This window comes from Bison bison, unplaced genomic scaffold, assembly GCF_000754665.1.
Source record: "Bison bison bison isolate TAMUID 2011002044 unplaced genomic scaffold, Bison_UMD1.0 scf7180017864327, whole genome shotgun sequence".
NCBI classification, from domain to species: domain Eukaryota; kingdom Metazoa; phylum Chordata; class Mammalia; order Artiodactyla; family Bovidae; genus Bison; species Bison bison.
The window spans coordinates 7,791,419-7,809,204 of NW_011494899.1; the positions used below are offsets into that span (position 1 = coordinate 7,791,419).

At 40.0% G+C, this 17,786-nt stretch overlaps 1 protein-coding gene across 1 annotated transcript in view; it reads right to left on the reverse strand.

Moving 5' to 3' along the window:
• UTP20 (UTP20, small subunit (SSU) processome component, homolog (yeast)) overlaps positions 1-17,786 on the reverse strand; it is an 86,973-nt gene that overhangs the window by 10,966 nt on the left and 58,221 nt on the right. Inside the window, exons 39-52 of the mRNA XM_010853454.1 lie at positions 15,805-15,944; positions 15,471-15,553; positions 13,066-13,358; positions 12,616-12,755; positions 12,284-12,440; positions 8,904-9,002; positions 8,019-8,186; positions 6,483-6,649; positions 5,649-5,790; positions 4,641-4,757; positions 2,794-2,964; positions 2,431-2,562; positions 1,913-2,023; positions 83-162 (exon numbers count right to left, since the gene is read on the reverse strand). Coding sequence (XP_010851756.1) covers positions 83-162; positions 1,913-2,023; positions 2,431-2,562; positions 2,794-2,964; positions 4,641-4,757; positions 5,649-5,790; positions 6,483-6,649; positions 8,019-8,186; positions 8,904-9,002; positions 12,284-12,440; positions 12,616-12,755; positions 13,066-13,358; positions 15,471-15,553; positions 15,805-15,944 — 2,000 coding nt within the window. The remainder of the gene's footprint in view (positions 1-82; positions 163-1,912; positions 2,024-2,430; positions 2,563-2,793; positions 2,965-4,640; positions 4,758-5,648; positions 5,791-6,482; positions 6,650-8,018; positions 8,187-8,903; positions 9,003-12,283; positions 12,441-12,615; positions 12,756-13,065; positions 13,359-15,470; positions 15,554-15,804; positions 15,945-17,786) is intronic.

Below are 17,786 nucleotides of genomic sequence, written 5' to 3' on the forward strand. Positions count from 1 at the left end.
TTCCAGACAGCCCACACATTGAAAGGAGAACGAACCTACCCGCCCCCACCCCTGCCTTGTATGGTTTATGACTTCAACTTACGTCAGTTGAGCAAGCATGAATTCCAAGTTTGGTCGCAATTTGTCACCCAGAGGATAGTCAAGAATGTATTTCAGAAAAACCTAGAAACAGAAATCACACAAGAGATTACTGGAGCCTGTCTCTCTAGGATTCCTTTTTCCTGACCTGCTTTCTGGGACACACTGGTAGGCTACAAATAGTAGGGTGATCAGTTAGGTGAAGTCCACCTCCTGAGTCAATAACTGTGCCTCTCCCCTCTCCTCCCACTTCACTTCCTCAGGTCCTGCCTGGTGAAGAGTCAAGTCCTGGCCCACCATGAGCCTGGATGTTTAGAGCTCCAAACCTCAGCTCACACCCTGGAAGCTCATCACTCTGAAAAGAGGCTTTGGTGAACTGAGTATGGACTGTGGTTCAACCCCATATTTCTCCTGAAATAAAAATAGCAATAATAGTGATAGTAATAATAACCACTGCATTTACTGAATATCTTCTGTGTGTCAAGCACGGGATGAAGTGTTGCTCAGTTGGTTTTCATACTCCCTTACGAAGTAGACATGATCCCTTTTACAGATGAAGAGAACAGGCACAGAAGCTAAGTAACTTGCTCAGGTGATAGTAGCAGAATTCCATGCCTAGTGTATCTACATCCAAAGGCTCTCCTTTCAGAGCCTTCAAACTGCTGTATTAGCTTCCTTTATTAATAAGCTGTGAGAACTAAGCACATCATTAACCTTTCCAAAGCCTGTTTTTCCGTCAACCATAAAACGGTGGTACTGTTTCCTTTGAAGGGAAGTTACAAATAGAAGCCGTGTATGTAAAGTGCTGGGCATGCAGCTAGTGCTTAATAAACAGCACCTGGCCCTCCTGCTTCCTAAATAAGTTAACTTTCTGTGAAGACAAGCCTCAGCAGCCCAGCCCTCCTTTAACTCCTGAGTTCATATTTGCAATTCAGAACCTTCTATTTCCTGGGTTGATATGCGGTCATATCAGGACAGTTTATGAAAATAAACCTGCTAATGTCATTCCTCTGCCTACTGATTTCAATGACTTTTTGTTATTCTTAGAACAAAGCCATAAATCTTTAACAAGACTACAAGGTCTTGCCATACCTGGCAGCTTCGACAAGCTAAGCTCGTACCCACCTCAAGGCTTATCTTCCAGCCTGCAAGGCTAAGCCTTATTCTTTCTTCAAATTCTGCTTACATGCCAATCCTCAGGAAACCTTTCCCTCACTGTCCCACTAGGGTGGTTTTCCACTGTGTCATATGTTCTTCCATATTTTGCAGATTTTAAGAAGTACAGTTTTCCACATTTTAACATATCGACTGAAATTGAGATACCTTACAATGAATAGCATCATACCACTATGTCAAAGTTTTTTTCTTTCTCTGAGGTATATAAGTAATGCTGTGTCTTTAAGTGATGAAATAGAAATATGACAGTATTGTTTTCCTCATGGTACTTAGGATAATTATAATTAAATAACCATTCATGGGATTTCTTTTTTTTTTTTTATTCGTGGGATTTCTGCTTTGTGTGTGTCTGCTATATAGGACAGATAGGGACTCTGACTGGACCACCATATGGAAATCTTTCTTGCAGGTTACCATGCTGCAGAGGAAAATGTATTTCTTCATCCACCTGAAATATGCCACGTAAGGGCTATACTCAAAATGCTCCTTATACTGAAAAATGGCCCTGTACTTGGTATGTGAATGGGCTCCTGAGTCTCAGAATCAAGCAACAGCATGACACAGTTTTCAGAATTCAAGCAGTGTTGACATCTCTCTACCTAAAAACCAAACAGAGAAGGCAGGGCCCAACCATGGGAAAAAACTTCTCTTCACAAACCTGTCTGCACTGGACTCTGGCAGGTTCGCTTTGTGCAGAGATTGCCAGCTTGGATACTTTCTGCATGACATCATCGATTTCTGGGACCAACAACTTTCTTGATAAAATGGCCTAAAACACAAACGAGAAGACATACTCATTTCATGTTTTACTGCAATGGCCTCTTGTTTACTAAGCTGACCTGATGTACAAGTAGCCTCAGGCAGTTTTCAAACATAATGAAAGTTATCTCCAAAAGAAAAAAAATATAAACTTAAAAAAAATGGTTATAATGGTCAATTTTATGAAATGTATAAGTAAAGTACCTGCCTTTGTACAGAATTCCCCGAAGTTTAATATAGAGCTCACATTCAAACATTTTGGTAAGTAGATATGTTAGCTTATAATTAATCAACCAAAAAATAATAATCTTTTTAAGAACTATCTACAGCTAGTCAGAGCACTATGTTCCATATAATTCTAAATATCTGACGTGAGGCTCGTACACTGCACAACCCAACAATCTGGTGATGCCATACCTTCAGAAGACCAAATGCAGTGGCTTGTCTTGTAGTATCATAGATGTCCTCCTCAGCATATGCTAGTAGAACCTGAAGCTGCTTTTGAGTTATCTGGTACGACTTCACTTTCTTCACAAGTATGGTCACACACTGCAGGTCAACAACAGTGGGTTAACAGAGCATCTCATAGACCAGGATCCAGGGGAATGATAAGGACTCAATACAACAGCAATGTTTTTTCACACAGTATACTAACACTCTGGCCTTACCAAATTAATCTGGAAGAAATTTTGACCAAGACCATTAAGGATGATGAGGAAAATTCACTATGTTGCTAGTCCTGGTCCTGGCTTTTTCTAAGTGCAAGTGAAAACACCTCACCTTGAAACAGTTTACCACCAGGTGGAAGTTCTGGCCCCTGGCAGCCCCGAGTTTTGCATAGTCCTTCAGCAAAATAAAAAGATGTTTTGTCAGCTGCTCTGCTTTTGTTTCTATAGATGGCAGGGGGAACCTCAAGATCCAGATCAGGCATTGCAAAGCACCTGTGATCACCTGAAAAACAAAAAAGAGAAAAAGCCAATCAACTGATGAAGTGACCAAACTCAAGAATCCAGCACCCAAGGCTGTGTAGACTCTGGGCAATCAAGTGGAAGGAATGAAGTGCTCTGCCATTCTACTCAGGAAGCACTATGCCCGAAGTGTAAGAATAAGATAAGGAAGTTTCCTCTTTCCTGACACGATGAAAGGTACAGCCCAAGCAAGTGAGAAAAGGTGCTCACTTACCACATTCTTAACCTACTATGTGTAAATGATTAGATGGGCTGGCTAATTTTAGCATTTCTTTTTTTTTTCCCTGAAAATCACATTATAAACGCCTTTCCAATTTTCTAGAATGGTTCTTTCATGTAATCCATTCTTATTGAGCTTATATTATGTCACAAGACACTCTACAGAGTGTTAGAAATACGACAATAAAAAGGATGCCATTCTGCCATTTAAAGAGTAGATAGCTGACTCAGAAATTAAGCATGAGAACTATGACCTATAATTTGATATAGTTATGTGGAGTGCCAAAGATATGAGAAATGTGCTGGGATCAAGTGACTACAAAAGGATCCCTGAGCCTTCGAGATTATCTAGATCAGCTGGTTCACTTGGCTCAGCACTAGCCAATAGATGCCTACACTCTGATTGCTGGAATGGCCTTATTGGTCTGGATCAGATGAAGACAGAGGAAAGAGCCTGCTGCTGCTGCTGCTAAGTCGCTTTAGTCGTGTCCGACTCTGTGCGACCCCAGAGACGGCAGCCCACCAGGCTCCCCCGTCCCTGGGATTCTCCAGGCATGAACACTGGAGTGGGCTGCCATTTCCCTCTCCAATGCATGAAAGTGAAAAGTGAAAGTGAAGTCGCTCAATTGTGTCTGACTCCTAGCGACCCCATGGACTGCAGCCTACCAGGCTCCTCCGTCCATGGGATTTTCCAGGCAAGAGTACTGGAGTGGGGTGCCATTGCCTTCTCCAAGGAAAGAGCTTAGGAGTCAGAAAAACCAGGGCTTCAATCCCAGTTCTGCAGCTTATTACCTGTTTGACTGCAGAGATGTTCCTTTACCTCTTGGCACCTTGACTATAAAACAGGCCATCTGACAAGGTTGGCAAGGTGTGGGCTTTGGAGTCTGACAGACTGAGGCTCATATCCTAGATCTGTCATAGGCGACAACTCACTTAGCTAAAGGCCTGGATTTCTCATCTTTGAAGTAGAAGCATAAATAATATATGCTTCATGGGCTGTTATGAGGAATCATGGCAGTGAGCAGTAGTGACAAGGAAAAGGAGATGATCACTGCCATGGGGACAGCACCACTTACCCTCACGAAGTTGTGAGAATCAAATGAAACAACTAATGTACTTAGAAGGGCTTTTTTTTTTGGCCTCACTAAATGGCATGCAGACCTTCCCAACCAGGGATTGAACCTGTGACCCTTGCATTGGAAGCACAGGGTCTTAACCACTGAACCACCAGGGAAGTGCCTTAGAAGGGCTTTTATAATTATTAAGGGCTCTCCATTATTATTAAACTGCTGTTAAGGGAGCAATTTAATGCAGAGAACAGAGGTGGTTCATGTTGTTATAAATGTCTTTAAAAACTCAATCACCCTGTGAAGCACAAGCCTAGAAACAAGTTTTAGGTATTCTGCACAACACAGGTCCTGTGAAGCAACAGATGCTCACCTTCACGTCCATGGAACCCAGGCAGTCTATGAGGAGAGACACAAAAGGATCCAACATTTCCAGGACATGTTCACTTGAAGACTTGACCTTGGAGGTCTTCAGACTAAGGTGCAACAGCTAGAAGTTTTAAAAAGATACATCCTAAGAATGAGGTTAGGCATAAGAATAAGATTAGAATAAGGGCATAAGAATGAGGTTAAGGTGAAATGATTTTAAAAGACTAATGTGAAAAGTTAAGATGCTTCTATTTGAAATCATAAAAAGTACAAAGAAAAGGGAACCACCTGGGAGAGTCTCAGTAAATGGAGAAGGTAGGAGCTCACCATGCAGCTGAGATTCGAAGTTCATTTACCAAGTGGTTATTGCCCAGCATCTACTTTGATTCTGTGCACTGGCCCAGCATGAAGGATGTGTCAATAAACCAAGATGAGCAGGGTCCTTGCCCTGATGGATCTTGGCCAGGAAGACAGACTCTAGGGAATAATTCACTATAAAAGGAGGGTGCTTTGAGAGTTCTATGGGGACCTGGGCAGAGGGAGGATAGATGGTGAAGTACTGGGGTGGGAAAAGTGTAGTGACTCTAGAGAACTGAAGGTAAGCCCTGCACCCAGCATGAGGCTGTGGCCCAAATGAAAGACAGGGCTCTCTCCTGGGAAAATGGGAGCCAATGAAGGATGAAAAAAATATATACAATAAAATGATCAAACTTGTGTTTTCAAAACCTCACCATCTTTTAAAAAAATTTAAGAGTAGTTCAGAGGTACAAACTCATAGGCAAAGCAACAGTGAAAGCACTGTAAATATTAGGTCAGAATCACTAATTCTGAGAAAGTTCTACCATCAAAATAAGTAATAAATAGTAAATGGACCAATGCACCTTAAAACGAATTCCGTAATTTATGGTTAAAAGCGTTTCCAGTGGAAATGAGCAGTACTGGAAACTCAGCAGAGGATTAAAAGGCACAGAATCACTGTGGGCCGCAAGTCTTTCTTACGGTTAATTCTTACCCGAAGTCCAGACTCAATAAATATGTGCATGTTGGTTTTCTTGCTCACAACAGCTTTCTGTCCGCCTCGAACTGGAGTTGGGGGGAGCAGAAGACAGCTCTGGGGTGGCAGGCGTGGATCTGGTGCGGGGGTTGCTGGATTTCTGTCAGTCAAATGGAATGAAAACCAGTGGAAACAAACACATTGAGATGCTGCATCCCCAGAAGCCACTGTGTCTCTTTCTGGTGAGGAGCATCCAGCACCAAATAACTGCTCTTGGCTGTGGGGTTTTTCTCCCTTAACCATGAGACACAGAAGGGATGATCAGGTTGCTAATCAAAGTTTCTAGAGCCCCAGAAGCAGAGGTCAGAGGGGTGAACGCACATCTAAGTTAAAATGAACAGCAAGAGGACGCTCCCTTTGATTTCTGAAAACAAATGCCAAGGAGTCTTTCTTAGAACACCCCAGAAGCAAAATCCAAAAGAAGTTCACAAATAGGTATTTAAAAATCTCTGGAGGTCTAAGACTCTGTTTGGTCAGAACAAGAAGTATATATTTAAAATCTACCCTAACTTGGATTGAATAAATATCTAAAAAGTGGTGTCAGAGAAATGTTAAAATAATTGGTAACCCTCACAGCTACTTCATTCAGCAGAAAAATAATCTTGTGTTGACATGTATCACTTGGAAGGACCTCAGTCCAAACACAAAGTAGTGCCATCTCACACCTCAGATAAATATACTTTTTTTTCTTTTACTAAAGCCAGTTATTAAATGAACCCACTTAAGACACTGAGAACTGAATGGCTTATTTGAAGCAAGTACCTAAAGGATAGCTGTTTTTTGCAAACTTACTTTTCTTTCTGTGTTAACAGGGGGAGATTTTCGCTGACCAAACCATAACTAAGCAACAGAATGGATTCTGCTGTCATTTCCTGGTTTACAAGTAATCCTGATATGATTCGGCGTAAGGTTTCGTGAACTTTCCGGGCCAGTTTTAAACTTGTGGTATTCTGCAAGATCTAAAGGCAAACACAAATGCATGCTGAGGTGACAGAACTGCATTTTGATTTGTTATATATTTGTTTGATTTGTTTTATCTATTATTTTTAAAATGTTTTTTCCTAATTAAAAAACAAACATTCTTAATAAAATTTCAAATGTAAGTATAACATAAAATCAAATTTACCCATGACCTCAACCCCAGAAATAATCACTACCATTAGTGTATGCCTCTGGAGTTTGAGCCTCCTCTGTATTCCCTTTGTTGTTGAGGTCTGGGCACAGGATTGGAGATAGGATGTGACACTTGGAAGATGCCAGCCTTCCAAGTACATTAAATGGGGTGATTTACAGACAAGCACATATACATCAACACAACACAGTCACTCCTCACAGGAAACCATGCTAATGAAGACATATGATGGCTAAGCCTCGGGGCTGGGATATTAGGTATTGGGCCAAATCAGAGGAACTTAATGGGAGCTTAGCACCATCACCCCAGGAAAACCCTCAGTGTGTCACAGCTAGTCCTCTGCACAGGACATGGTATTAGTAACTTTTATTACCTTGGAGAGACTTGATAATTTACATGGAAAGCATGTGTGCTTTGTCGATTCTTTCATCTTAAAAACATATCTAACATTCTTAGATTAGGCTCAGATAAGCTAAATGTATTTTAGGAACAATTAGGGAGTGAATCTAGCATCAAAGCACGTGGAATTAGTTAATTTACATCATTAGATAGGGTTTTTTGCTCTAGGTTTAGTATGTAAAACTGTAATAAAGTGAATTAATAATGCTTGTTGAATGTTCACCCCTGCAACAGGCACAGTGACCACTCTGAAGGCAGGTAAAGTACAGTCCCTGCCCAATAGGAGGCAGAATGAAAATGGAAAGAATGTGAGCTTTGAAATTACAGCTTCAGAAAGATCTGGCATGGAATCCTGGGTTTTCTACTTATTCATGTTTCTTTCTACCGTTTTGAGCCTGAATTTTCTCGTGTGTCAGATGGAAGTACTGTCAATCTCAGGGATGGCTGTGCAGATTAGAAGACATAATGAAGCACAGTGCTAAGAACACAGTGATATGTTCAATAAATGCAGTTCTCGTCCTCTTGGCAATCTGGGAGCAGCATCTCACTCCAAAGGCTATTTGCAGTTACTGATGGGACTCAGCTGTGTAATTCACCTATAATTCAATTTCTGTTGCCTTTCCTTCTGCATCTCATGGTTTACATCTGACTCCTGGATCAGAATGCCCATCTCAGGGCTGCCAGACACATAGTACTGGTGTTCTTAGTACTAAAGTGAATCATGATGCTCAAGGCTCTTTTCAAGAACTCAAGATACTGAAAGGTGGTGATTCCCTATATTACATTCAAGTCCTTACCTCTTTTAGTGGAAGGATAAGTTTTGTAACCTGATCTTTTCCTACAAACTTGCCCAAGATTTCATAAGAATCATAACTCTTGCTTCTTCGTGCCTCCATGACCTTGGAGAGGATCTGCTTTACTTCCTTCTCTTCAGCAACGGCACCAAACAACTCATGGTTAAAAATCTTTAAAAGAAAAAAGCTAAATGGTAATTATGTACACTCAAGCAAGATATGCCAACATAAGCAGTCTCTGCTTATGGTTAATTTCTATTAGACTTCACTTTTTTCAACGTAGCTTAGAGACCAATTACAGAAACACTTCAAGGTTTATACCAATGGAAAACAAAAGAATACTACATAGATTTACATATATAACTATGTAATACACAAACAGGGACTTTTTTTGATTATTACCAAAAAGTAGCTTAATTTCCCTTTAAGAAAGTCTCATGATATTTGAAATTTAATTATCAAAATTAATGCATTTAAAAATGTAGTATCTAAACTTTTAATGTATAAACAAAAGATTGTGTGCCAAACTTAGTGTCTTTGTAACCCACCCTCCAAATTACTGTATTATCCAATTTTAAAAGTTGAGTGTTATTAATTTTTCACTATTATATATACAGTTCTGGTGAATATACATTTGTACAAACCCCAGATCACACCTGATTATACCAACTCAGGACCTACAGCAGGGCACCCATCTCATGTCACTTGAATCTTAACTTTTTAAACCTCTGCCATCCTAAGAGGTGAGACAGTACATTATTTTCATGTTTATGTTTTATATTAATATATGTTTGTTTGTAGGCTATTACTGTGTCTTATTTTATGATATAATTTGTGTTCTTTGAACTCTTAAAAAAAAAAATCCGAATTCCTTTCTCTGAATCTTACCTCAATCATTATATCCAAACAAGAGTCCAAACTCCCGACTTGTAGCTTGTTGGTAAGGCCTTGCAGCAACATATAGACAGTGAAAGTCAGCACATGGACCTGAAGTGAGGTGTATAAGAAGAGCACAGATGGTCAGGAACACCACAGTAGGAAGAACAAGATCAAGGAGGACTGCAAAGGGTACACTCTGATTATATATCTGTCAGCACTGCAGGAAGTTTTGCTAAACAACACATACTTATATCAGGGTCTACAGTCCTTTAGCCAAATGGTCACTTTGTATAAAAGATGCTCAGAAATACATCACATGCACAGGGTCTATCACTGTGACTAAATCAGGCCAATCATTTTTAAAGAACAGCATGCATACTAATTTGCTTCAGTCATGTCTGACTCTTTGTGACCCTATGGAGCCCACTGGGCTCCTCTGTCCATGGGATTCTCCAGGCAAGAATACTGGAGTGGGTTGCCAGGCCCTCCTCCAGGGGATCTTCCCGACCCAGGGACTGAACCCCAGTCTCTAATGTCTCCTGCATTGGCAGGAGGGTTCTTTACTATTAGCGCCACCTGGGAAGTCCATAAAGAACACACAAATCTTGAACTTTTAAAAACCAACCTCTGAATTAAGGAGCCTACATGAAGAAAACAAGTTTCTGCCCTAAACAGTGATCACACCTAGCATTCCTTAGAGCTTACTATGGGCTAGACACTGTATTACTTCTCACATATACTATATCATTTATTCCTCACTCAATCTATGGTGTAGGAGAAATAGCACCAGCGCTTTCACTTGAGGAAGCTGAGACACAAAAAGGTCAAGCAAGTTGCCCAAGGTTACAGGAACAGGAAGTGGTGAAGTCAGGATCTGAAAGCAGATGGTGCCAGAGTATACAACAGAGTATGTTCTCTACACTGCTTCCACTGCTGTAAGTTATCAAGGTAAACAGGTAATGACCATGTGCTATGAAAATACACTTGGCTGTCAATATACAGATTGGATTTTAAAGGAATAATTTCATATATATGCCTTTAAAGGTACTTATGATCTTAAAGTACCTTTATATAATTAAAGTGTTTGCTGAAGACATTGGATGCATGGAACCACTACTGGGGAAGAACACCAGAGTGCAAGTACCACCAAACTTCCAGTGAGTTTACCCCTGTTTTCTATATGGCTATCCCCCAGCCAACATGGAAATCATGCTAGGATTCAGAGAAGTCTATGAGAAGTCCTGTGGCTTTAGGAATAGGAGAGAAAACTCAAGAATGTTCCAAGAGAATAAGGAAATCTATTTTGTTTTTCTTTTCTCCATTTCCTACACTCCAAGGATCCTGTGCTGGTGGTGGCAGTGGCCTAGACACAGGGGCTGCTGCAGCCACAACTCTGCAGGGAGACCTTCCTTTCCTTCAGTGGGACTGCAGTTTGGAAGAGCACAAGAGCACAAGCTGCTCTTCTCCTCTCCAACTTGCCACTGCCTAGCCTCTGTGTGGTTACAGTTGTGGGAAGTGTGTGGCAAAGTAGGAGAAACAGTGCCAGCTTTGTAGCTGGAGATGTGAAACATGGAAAAATAAAGTGTTAACAAAGAATCAGAAGATATAAGGAACTAAGGAAACTTGAGAAGTGAAAAGAAAAATAACTGACATAAGAAAATTTACTGGATGGGTCCAACAGCAGGATGGAGATTAAAGAGGAAGGAGTCAGTGAACTTGAATATGAATCAACAGAAATTATGTAATCTAAACAGGAAGGAAGAAGACTGAAAAATAAACGTGAGCCGCACATCAGGGATGGGTGCTGCTGCGGCCTAGTTGCTACAGTTGCGTCCAACTCTGCGTGAGCCCACGGAATGCAGCCTGCCGGCTCCTCTGTTCATGGAGATTCTCAGGCAAGAGTCCTGGAGTGGACTGCCATGCCCTCCTCCAGGGGATCTTCCTGACCCAGGGATCGAATCTGGGTCTCCTGCATTGCAGGCAGAGTCTTTATCACTCAGCCACCAGGGAAGCCCCCAGGGATGGATGGGACCCTTCAAAAGTCTAATATACAGTTCACTGAAGTCCCAGAAGACGAGAAAGAGTGCAGTACAGAAAAGTATTTGAAGAAATAACAGCTGAAAACTTTCCAAAGTGACCAAGAAGCTCAACAAACCTCAAACAGGGTAAAACCAAAGAAATCTGTGCTCATAATCCAACTGCTGAAAAAGTCTTTAAAGCTGCCAGAGAAAAATAACGTGTTACTCAGAGGGGAAGAACTATTTATCAGAAAGGCCAGAAGAAGTGGCATGACATTTTTACAGTGCTGAAAGGAAAAGAAATAACTGTCAATGCAGAAGTATATGTCCTTCAGGAAGAAGGTGAAACAAAGACAGGCACAAGGGAAAGAAAACAAAGAGGGTCTGTCGCCACCACACGTGCTCTACATGCTTGCCTAGACCGAAGGGAAATGATACCAGGAAGAAATCTGGAAATTCAGAAATGAAGAAAAAGCAGTAGAAATGACAAGTGTCTGAGGATTAAAAGCAAAACTCTGCGCTGCACTCGCCGTCTGCAGTGGCCCACACTCTAGTCTGCGGAGCATGCCTCTCTCTGAATCTGAGTAAGTCTACTTCTTACCTATCAAAACAAAACAAAGCAAAACAGCTCTAACACTGCCCGATAAGTTTTCAACATATGGTGAAGTAATACATAAACAACTATTAAACAAAGGAAGGGTGAAGGGATCTGTATTTTTACATTCCACTTGAAGTAGTAAAATATTGATTCTAAACAGATTATTAAAAATTAAGTATGGTTATGGTAACCTAGAGCAACCACTCTACCAGGAGTCTTGGCTGGTTACTTCAGAAAAACAAGCTGTAGTGTTTCTCAAACTTTCAATCACTTGGGATCTTTAAAAAGGCAGATTGCGTAGTCAGGGCTAAGGTCCTGACTGTTCTCCTAACAAGTTCCCAGGTGCTGCTGATGCCATGTGTCCAAGGCCCACATTTGGGAGCAGCAAGACAGCCAGGTAACTACTCAAAGAGCTCTGCATTCCACCTGGTGCTCTTACTAACTTTACGACATATGTTTCAACTCAAAACAAATTTATATTGTTCACATTTGTGGGCGATACAGTCAACAAGAATTTTATTAAGAACTCACGGAATATAAAACCTGATCAAGTGATTTGAGAGAAAATCACAGATTCTTCCAAAAAATAAAAAGGCTTTTTAAAAACTAGATTTTTAAAAAATATGGATTAGAAATTTTTAAATATTTTTGTTTGCACTCTTAGTAGATTAACTTTGCAAAAGATAGACCCAAAGTACCATGACTTAAGTGTTTAAAATGCGACTATGTGAACTCCAACCCAATTTTAATATAAAATGCATGATGCAATTTACCTGATAGCCACGCACAAGCGTAGTCTGTAATTCTTTTAAAATATATTGTAGATAATGCACACCCAGATCCTCTATTATTTTTGCGAGGGTACTGCGTGCAATGTCTCTGATTTCCTGTGCTCTGTTCTTGAGGAGGGCACACACTTTCAGCAAAATACTAGAACATGAGTTGAAAATCTAATTAGCAGAAACAAATAAAAATACAAATATTCTTTTGTTTCTTAATTACTCATAATCCAAATTATTCCAGTTAGGATTCTGAATTACAGCAAACTGTGACCGTGCTTCTAACAAAAAAGAAGAACCAATTTCTGATTTGTCACATAACATACCTTGGCAGATTAGTTTCCATAACTTCTCTTGGAAGGGACTGCATTAGTTTAACCATGGCAAAAGCTAAAGGAACTCGAACTACTTCCTCATCATTCACAACCTTCGATTTTATGAGTTTGTGTTCTTCATCTCTTTTAGTCTGTAAGAAAATAAATAAATAAACTGAAACAAAAATAAATGCATTAGGGACCTACCAACACTACAACCTTGCAGCTGAAAAATTATCTACCGGTATCAAAATGATCATGAAGAAGGATCATTACTCCCTTAGCTGCAGGAGAGGAATCTGAAGATGAGGAGATAAGAGTAGGAAAGTGAAATGTGAAATGTAGAAAAAAAGAAAATCCAAAAGCTGATGTCAACCCATGCAGTTAGGAGCCTCAGTCTGATAAGGCCCCACAGACACCTGAGTTCAAAAAGACCTGCTGGGTCCCAGACAGAATGATTACCGTAGATGCCAGGCATTTATGGAGCCTGGGCAGGATGTCCCCAGTTATGGTTCCTTGGATATTTTTAATTGTTCTCTCCAATTCTTCTTTATTCCGAGGAAGGAAGGAGATGGACTTTGTGATACACTCAGATTCCTTAGCCGCCGTCCCTTCATGATCAGCTGGGTCAGGGTTTTCTGGCTCTTCATTCTTGTCCAACAAAGTCTTATTACATTCATCCTCCTTCTCGTCCTCATCCATATGCTCTAATTCCATGGCTTCGTGCTCTGGCAACTCAATCACTTCTGTGGTATCTATGTTTAGTAAACAACAAAAGTCAACTTAAATAAAGAAACAACACAGTTGTGTTAAGTAGTCTTTCCTACCAACATCTAATAAAAAAAAAATCACCAACTACAAGGGCACGATAAAGACTGAGGAAACAGAAGTAAATGAGAGTGTTATGGCTCTTCACTTTCTTACAATTTAGTCTAATGAGGAATAGAGACAAGTAAACTGATAATTATAAAAAAGAGTAGAATAGCAAGTACAGGGTACTTGAGGAACACATGGGGAGGCTGGGAAAAAGGAGGTTTCTAAAGCTTCCAAAGTACTGTGGTTCAGTTCAGTTCAGTGGCTCAGTTGTATCCAACTCTTTGCCATCCCATGGACTGCAGCATACCAGGCTTCCCTGTCCAGCACCAACTTCCAGAGCTTACTCAAACTCATGTCCATTGAATCGGTGATGCCATCCAACCATCTCATCCTCTATCATCCCCTTCTCCTCCCACCTTCCATCTTTCCCAGCATCAGGGTCTTTTCAAATGAGTCACTTCTTCACATCAGGTGGCCAAAGGATTGGATTTTCAGCTTCAGCATCAGTCCTTCCAAAGAACACCCAGGACTGATCTCCTTTAGGATGGACTGGTTGGATGTCCTTGCAGCCCAAGGGACTCTCAAGAGTCTTCTCCAACACCACAGTTCAAAAGCATCAATTCTTAGGTGCTCAGCTTTCTTTATAGTCCAACTCTCACATCCATACGTGACTACTGGAAAAACCATAGCTTTGACTAGACGGACCTTTGTTGGTAAAGTAATGTCTTTGCTTTTTAATATGCTGTCTAGGTTGATCATAGCTTTTCTTCCAAGAAGAAAGCATCTTTTAATTTCATGGCTGCAGTCACCATCTGCAGTGATTTTGGAGCCCTGCAAAATAAAGTCTGTCAGTGTTTCCCCATCTACTTGCCATGAAGTGATGGGACCAGATGCCATGATCTTAGTTTTCTAATGTTGAATTTTAAGCCAACTTTTTCACTCTCCTTTTTCACTTTCATCAAAAGGCTCTTTAGTTCCTCTTTGCTTTTGCCCTAAGGATGGTGTCATTTGCATATCTGAGGTTATTGATATTTCTCCTGGCAATCTTGATTCCAGCTTGTGCTTGCTTCATCCAGCCCAGCATTTTGCATGATGTACTCTGCATGTACGTTAAATAAACAGGGTGACAATATATAGCTTTGACATATTCGTTTTCCGATTTGGAACTAGTCTGTTGTTCCATGTCCAGTTCTAACTGTTGCTTCTTGACCTGCATACAGATTTCTCAGGAGGCTGGTCAGGTGGTCTGGTATTCCCATCTCTTGAAGAATTTTCCACAGTTTGTTGTGATCTACACAGTCAAAGGCTTTGGTGTAATCAATAAAGCAGATGTTTTTCTGAACTCTCTTACTTACTTTTTCGATGATCCAACAGATGTTGGCAAAAACCTACATTCTTGAGCATGAAAATCATAATGGCAGCCAACAGGGCTCATGCAGAAACGTCCCTTATTACAGGATTCAAACTGGGCAGTGTGGTGGGGCAAATCCAGACCTGTCTCTGCTAACAAGCCATGACTACAGTCCATTAATTGAACTCTTGTGAGCTCTGGATTCTTCACCAGTAAACTGGAGATGGTTTACTTGCAAGGCTATTATAAGTATTAAATGTGATAAAGTCTCATTTCTGACACTTCACTGACCTTAATAAATGACAGCTATCCATTAGTCTTTGTTTTGTTTATGTGCTGTGCAGCTTTAGGAAAGTTACTTTACATCTGAAATCTCAATTTCTCATATAAAAAATATGGAGTAACTAACACCTAAGGTTCTAGTAAGATTCTTATGAAGACAAATGAGAATTTCTGTGTAAATAACCCATAGCTCAGATTTTTGCCCTGTACATTTTACACTGGACTTCTCTATTGTTAAACAAGTTTTCAGAATAATATTCAAACTATTCATTTTAACTTCTTCCTGACTCATTCACTGGTCACTGCTACAAGAGCAGAAAAAGGGGAGTTAAGCTGAATTTTGTCATCTTTAATTCATAATAATAAATAACAGAAGAACAGGAAGGAAATTTGGTTTAAGAAAGTTTAAAAAACTTACCCTCTTCATTCTGAAGTTTTCTCATTTGTTCTTCAAGAGTTTTGTGGTCAAAGTGGAATGCTTCTAACACTATCACTAGCAAACTGTTAAAAAAAAATTTCATAGAAACATTCATTTGATTAATTAGTATCATTTGACTCTTAAAAGGAAAGTTAGACTTATAAAAATTAAAATTACTTTTTCTTATTTTAGGTAATTTTTTACTTTAACAAATCTTAGTATCACCTCATTGATACAAATTAAAAGTAATTTGGGATTATAGAAAGGTTATTTCAGAAAAGAATCCAAATTTTACATTTCAAAAACAAAACAAAAATAAGAAGTTTGGCCATACCTGACACCCAACTTTTGATTGATCTGTCCCGCCTGTAAGACATGAATGAAATGTTTCAAGTAGTACACGTATGCTGACCAAGAGAGATGTTTGCAAACAGCTCCAATAACTTCTGTGGCAGCAATGGTTATATTTTCATGCTGTAAAACAAATCAAGAGCATCAGTAAGAATAAGTATTTGCAAATAAAATACACATACACAGCTAACTTGGTACAATAAAAATCTTAGACAGCAGGTGATCAGAAATTATAGAAAGGAAAGAATGCCCAAACTATGTTAAATAGTTTTCCTCTAGTTCTGGAAAAGCTTCTGTCAATTTCAAATGATATCTTCCTTTCATTAAAGGCTTTAACACATTTTAGACTCTATTTCACTCAGACCTCCTTTATAGGTTCAAGCCTACAAGTGTGAAGTAAATTCAAGGTATAAAAGTTGATAAATGTCAAAGTTAACTATAGATTGCACTGTTGAGCACTCATAAGAACAATGCTTTGGAGACAACTCTTTCAGATCTCATGAAGAAGAGAAGCTAGATTTACTCTCATACCTTAATGAGGAAAGTAGAGAAAAATATATGAAACAGTTTTCAGACTTTGGACATCAGTGTAGGATAGTAACCCCTGAGAGAAAGAAAACAAATGAAAAGAGCCTTATAACTACCCTCAGTTGATTGTGTGGGGATAACTGTCAGGCCATAGCACAGGAGAAGAAACCCCAAGAGAGACCTGTATCTCTTTGAGTTGAGGCTGTGGAGCTAAAGTCCATAGGGCAGAGTACCAGAGAGAAGAGTTCAGAGAGAAAAGCTGCCCAGAGAAAGAGCCCCTTAAGCTTCAGCTGAGAATTGACCAGTACACTCTGAATAAGGAAGAGATGAGAAAAGAACTACCAAAAAGGAAAAGATGCAACAATCATCAAAGACCATACAGGGATGAGAATAGTTCATGTTCCTCTCAGCCAGAGTGAAAAACCTCACGATACACGGAGTACTGGGTATTCAGGTACTCAGAAGGTTAGTACCTCAGTGGTAGGTTCAAATGAGCATCACACTAAGAGCTACTCGTGCCTAACAGAGCTTAAAAGTGAGCCTCAAAAGGACCAGACTACTTACCAGTAGCCTAACTGCATCTGAAAACAATTCTCAGAAATACTTAAAAGAAATACAAAAATACCCAGCACACAGCAAAGTCAAATTTATGATGTCTGGCATCTGATAAATAATTACCAGGCATACAAAGAAGCTGAAAAATAAATCTAATAAGAAGAAAAATCAAACAACAGAAGCATAGAAATGACACAGATGACAGAGCCCTGAAAACAACTGATATAACTGTATTGCATACGATTAAGAAGGGAGAGGAAAGCACGAGCATGTTATGGGGACACATCCGAGGCATAAAAAAGGCCCAAATTGAACCACAGAGATGGAAAAGACAATTCTGAGGGAAGATATACTGGATGGGATTAACAATAGATTACACATGACAGAAGGAAACACTAGTGAATGTGAAGACACAGTAGTACAAAAATGAAACCAAATGAAACCCAGAAGGAAATTAAAAAGCCTCAGTGAGTTATGGGCATGGGACAATTTGGAATAGCCTAATATATGATGTAATCTCCAAAGACAAGCTGCTACTGCTGCTGCTAAGTCATTTCAGTCGTGTCCGACTCTGTGTGACCCCATAGATGGCAGCCCACCAGGCTCCCTAGTCCCTGGATTCTCCAGGCAAGAACACTGGAGTGGGCTGCCATTGTCTTCTCCAATGCATGAAAGTGAAAAGTGAAAGTGAAGTCGCTCAGTCATGTCTGACTCTTAGCAACCCCATGGACTGCAGCCTACCAGGCTCCTTTGTCCATGGGATTTTCCAGGCAAGAGTACTGGAGTGGGGTGCCATTGCCTTCTCTGAAAGGCAAGAAGGGGAACCAAAAATATCTTTGAAAAAGTAATGGCAAAAAATTCAAAGTCTGACAAAGACTACAA